Source organism: Seriola lalandi, unplaced genomic scaffold (assembly GCF_002814215.2).
Source record: "Seriola lalandi dorsalis isolate HSWRI2012SDOR001 ecotype SW California unplaced genomic scaffold, Sedor1 jcf7180002054655, whole genome shotgun sequence".
Taxonomy (NCBI): domain Eukaryota; kingdom Metazoa; phylum Chordata; class Actinopteri; order Carangiformes; family Carangidae; genus Seriola; species Seriola lalandi.
Window position 1 is genome coordinate 175,364 of NW_019525208.1, and position 4,705 is coordinate 180,068.

General features: G+C 44.4%; 1 protein-coding gene across 1 annotated transcript in view; it reads left to right on the plus strand.

Moving 5' to 3' along the window:
* Positions 1-3,590, plus strand: part of tgfbi (transforming growth factor, beta-induced) — a 19,274-nt gene extending 15,684 nt beyond the window's left edge. Inside the window, exons 12-17 of the mRNA XM_023420661.2 lie at positions 49-179; positions 2,066-2,190; positions 2,269-2,371; positions 2,495-2,559; positions 2,718-2,742; positions 2,900-3,590. Coding sequence (XP_023276429.1) covers positions 49-179; positions 2,066-2,190; positions 2,269-2,371; positions 2,495-2,559; positions 2,718-2,742; positions 2,900-2,961 — 511 coding nt within the window. The 3' untranslated portion in view covers positions 2,962-3,590. The remainder of the gene's footprint in view (positions 1-48; positions 180-2,065; positions 2,191-2,268; positions 2,372-2,494; positions 2,560-2,717; positions 2,743-2,899) is intronic.
* Positions 3,591-4,705: the final 1,115 nt, after the last annotated feature.

The window sequence follows — 4,705 nt, forward strand, 5'->3', positions numbered from 1 at the left end:
TCCTAACAAAGGTGTAAGAAACAAACAAACAAACCTCTGTCATTTCAGTCTCCTGGTCGGTGCCATCCAGACCGCAGGTATGACGGAGCTGTTGAACCAGCAGGGGGCGCTCACCTTCTTCGCCCCAACCAATGATGCCTTCAACACCCTGCCACAGGCTGAGCTCAACAGGCTGATGCGTGAGTGTGAAACATCATGAGACACAGATTCATTAAAGCTCCTCCAGTGTAAAGGTCTGTGTCCATGTGTAGTGTGATTATACATCAGGTCTAGCTTCTATATTAATACTGTGAAAGTATCAAAGCCTCAGTCCACAGAGAAATGCACACAGCCTGTATTCAGAAACTGAGCCTTAAAACCAGCCGTCAGGACTTCTGGAACTTTGTGATGTCACAACAAAGCAGTCACCAAGCCCCGCCCACCTGGACCCACCATCCAAACCTTGCAGGATTTGGTTTCTCTGAGTGTTTTACCTGAAATCTGCTATATTTTTTATAGGATCACTCATAAAACAGTCAGCCAATCAGAAGAGAGGCTCAGAGCCTCCTCTCCTCTAAATGGCTCACTGATCTGTTGTTACAAGAGCTCAAGAGAGAAGCTGCCGAAAGGAGATGTAAAACCACAAATATGTCTTCTTATGGATCAAAACACAGAAGAGAAAATATGGAGCTTTAACTTATACGAATTAAATGTTTATCAGCTGTTAATGATGAGTCTCCATGGTAACAGAGAGTCAGAAATGTGGAGGAGGAAGAGAGTCCAAGATAAAAGCTCCAGTAAAGTGAGTCCTGTCCTCCATTAGAATTCAACCTGTATTTAGATCAGTTACTGTGCCATCACACATCTAGTCCACTGTTACGGCTGTTACCTGGTTACTGGTGTTTGTCAGTGAGTGTGAGATTAATAAAGTTGGTTTGAATCAGTGGACTGTCATCAGTCTCAGCTCGGTGTCTCTCTGCACCTTGTTTGGTCTGTTTATGTGACTGAGCTCGTCGCTGTGATCTGGTTTATACAAACTGTCAGAGTCAGAAGCTCCACAGCTTCACCTGCTGCCAAATAAAGACATGAGGAGCGACTGTGAACGCTGAACGTTCCCTCTTTGAACACTGAACGTTCCCTCTGTGAACACTGAACGGTCGCTCTGTAAACACTGAATGTTGAATACTCCCTTTCTGAACAATGAACACTCTCTCTGTGAACGCTCCCTCTCTGAACGCTGAACGTTCCCTCTCTGAATGTACCTTCTCTTAATGCTGAACGTTCCCTCGCTGAACGCTCCCTCTCTGAATGCTGAACGTTCCTTCTCTGAATGCTGAACGCTCCCTCTCTGAATGCTGAACGCTCCCTCTCTGAATGCTGACTGTTCCTTCTGTGAACGCTCCCTCTCTGAACGCTGAATGTTCCCTCTCTGAATGTACCTTCTCTTAATGCTGAACGTTCCTTCTCTGAATGCTGAACGCTCCCTCTCTGAATGCTGACTGTTCCTTCTGTGAACGCTCCCTCTCTGAATGCTGACTGTTCCTTCTGTGAACGCTCCCTCTCTGAACGCTGAATGTTCCCTCTCTGAACACTGAACACTCCTTCTCTGAACACTGAATGTTCCCTCTCTGAACGTTCCCTCTGTGAACACTGAATGCTCCCTCTCTGAACGCTGAACGCTCCCTCTCTAAATGCTGAACGTTCCTTCTCTGAATGCTGAACGCTCCCTCTCTGAATGCTGACTGTTCCTTCTGTGAACGCTCCCTCTCTGAACGCTGAATGTTCCCTCTCTGAATGCTGAACACTCCCTCTCTGAACACTGAATGTTCTCTCTCGGAATGCTGAATGCTCCCTCTCTGAACGCTGAATGTTCTCTCACTGAACACTGAACACTCCTTCTCTGAACACTGAATGTTCCCTCTCTGAACGTTCCCTCTGTGAACACTGAATGCTCCCTCTCTGAACGCTGAACGTTTCCTCTGTGACCACTGAATGCTCCCTCTCTGAACCTCTGATTAAATGTTTTCAAGAACCTCAGGAGGAACATGGAGAACATTGAGCTGTAACAGGTGTTGTCTGTCACCAGGTAACCCTCAGGAGCTGTCAGCTGTGCTCAGGTATCACCTGGGAGAAGGCATGTTAGTGAGCGGGGGAGTCGGATCTCATACCAGAGTCAAACCTCTGCTTGGAGGGAAGCTGGAGCTGGGCGTGGTCAGTCCTCCCTCCTCACTCATCAATTCCTGTTATTGATCCCTGATCAGTGCTGACGGTGTCTTTGTTGCGTTTCAGAGGAACTACACCGTGTACGTCAACAAGGTCCCGGTGGCTGACGCAGACCTGATGGCGACTAACGGAGTCGTCCATGGCGTCAACAGCATCATCAAACCTCTGCGTGAGTCTCCGCCTCCTCTTAAGGGACAGGGGTCAATACTCCGATCAGGGACCTGGTTTCAATACTCAGATCAGGGACCTCGTCTCCTGTTGAGGTCCTGATGATGTTCTTGTGTCTCCATAGCTCCAAAGGGGGACAGAGAACAGGCTGATGGACCTGCAGCTCCTCTCAGATCAGCAGCCTCCAAGGTGAGACACAGCAGACACACTGAAGAACCAGAGACCAGTAGAGACCAGTAGAGATATGTGGACATCAACCACAACAGAGATGTGATGCATTCAGGGACATGAGGGACAATAACTATAACAAGCCTTGGTGTTCTGATGTCCTTCTCTCTGTCTCACAGGTCGACTCCAAGAGCTTCAGGAACGGTGAGCTTGTGTCTGTTTGAAATACGTGAATCAGAGCGCCAGGACGTTCTGGGCTGAACTCACAGTGTCCGGTTCTGGTTCTGTGTTTGATTCTGGTTCTGGTTCTGATTCTGATTCTGATTCTGGTTCTGGTTCTGGTTCTGGTTCTGGTCCTCAGACGATCTCTTCCAAAAGGTCATCCGGAGCCGCTCCAGCAGGACAATGAGCCACGGTCAGTAAAAGCACCGAGGAAGAAACGCACCACAACATCTGAGAAACCAAAGAAGAGGAAAAACTGAACAGGTTCTTGCCCCAAAGGGTCAAAGGTCACAAATCTTAAAGGAAAAGTTCCCTGAGATCCTCCGGCACTTGCTGGTCCTCTGAGAGCATGAGGCGTTCACAACCATGTTCAATAATCTGTGGAAAAGAAATAAAACAAACCAAGTCTCCAGTTTCAGTTTGTTGGACAGAATTATGGGAAATGTAGGAAACAGCAGTAAAATCAGAGTTAGAGGATCAGACGGTGAGAGAGGGTCTGAGGGTTTTTCTTCTTCTTCAGTTTATCAACAGAAAAGGTTTTTTATTAACTTTTTTATTTTTTATCAAACCCAATGTTTTGTTTTCTGTGTACTGTAAAAAAAAAAAGCAATTAGTTTTGACCAGACATCTGAGTCTGAGGTCTGAGTTCACGTGTTAAACTTTGTAAAGTGTGTGTGTGTGTGTGTGTGTGTGTGTGTGTGTGTGTGTGTGTGTGTGTGTGTGTGTGTGTGTTGTCCTGCAGCATGTCGCAGGGTTCAAACAAAGACCTGATATTTCTTTAGAGTCTCTGTTTTTATAAAATAAAACTGAAGAAGGAGCGAAAAGTGAAACACACGGAGTCATCTATAACTGAAGCAGTGTGTGTGTGTGTGTGTGTGTGTGTGTGTGTGTGTGTGCGTGTGTGTGTGTGTGCGTGTGTGTTTGTGTCTGTGTGTGAGCGTCGATGGGTCACAGCCGTCACGCTGACTTAAATCATAAGTAATCTGTGCATGTTTCCTCCATGCACGCTCGCTGCTACTGAAAGAGGATCAGCGTTATGAAATATTAATGTGTTCCAGGTGAGGTCAACAGAAACAGAGCTTCTCTTTACAGAGTTTAATGTGAAGCAGTGAACGCCTCACAGGAGGGAGAAAGAACACAGTTTATATAAAAAAACACACACACACACACACACAGAACATGAAACCAGAGTTCAAATTTTAAGTGTCTCTGATTCAGGTTAAAACAAACAGACGCAGCAAAAGAAAGAGACAGAAAAAAATATTTTTTTCAGTTTCATCTTTTTCTATTTCTGTTTCTTCATTAGTTTCATTTCTATTTTCCCTCCACTGTATTTCTCTGTAGATTCATGTTAACATTCAGATTAAAGGCTATGGGAGCTTATTTCAGCCAAAAAGAAACAAATAAAATGAAAACTGAATTTAAAAACATGACTGATGAGTCAGTGTTAGGTCAAAAGTCCAGAGTGTTTTTATTTTTGAAACTTTAGTGTTTTCATTTGGACATAAAATCAAATTTGATTTCAAGGTACATTTTGACTTTCTTCACAGCCATAAGGAAAATAAACATCAGACAACAGACAAAAGAAAACAGCAGACAAACAAATAAACAAACAAACAAAAAACAAAATGGCCGTGGTCCATAATCCTGTCATAGTTTTTTACATTTTTTTTATTTATAACTACATGTTTTTCCATCTGCCTGGAGTCTCCATACATTTCTGCTCATTATATAAACATGTTCACTTTTTAAATCTTGAACTTTATTGAATCATCTGAGTTTTATTTTGTTAAGATCAGCAGACGCTGACTTCCTGTCTGATTTTGGTTTAGTGCTGCAGTGTGAACCTTCAGACCACAGTCTGTTTATGTTGAGATGATTGGCAGCAGCTGATAATACAGGACAGCTGCTGCAGGACACACACACACACATACACACACACATA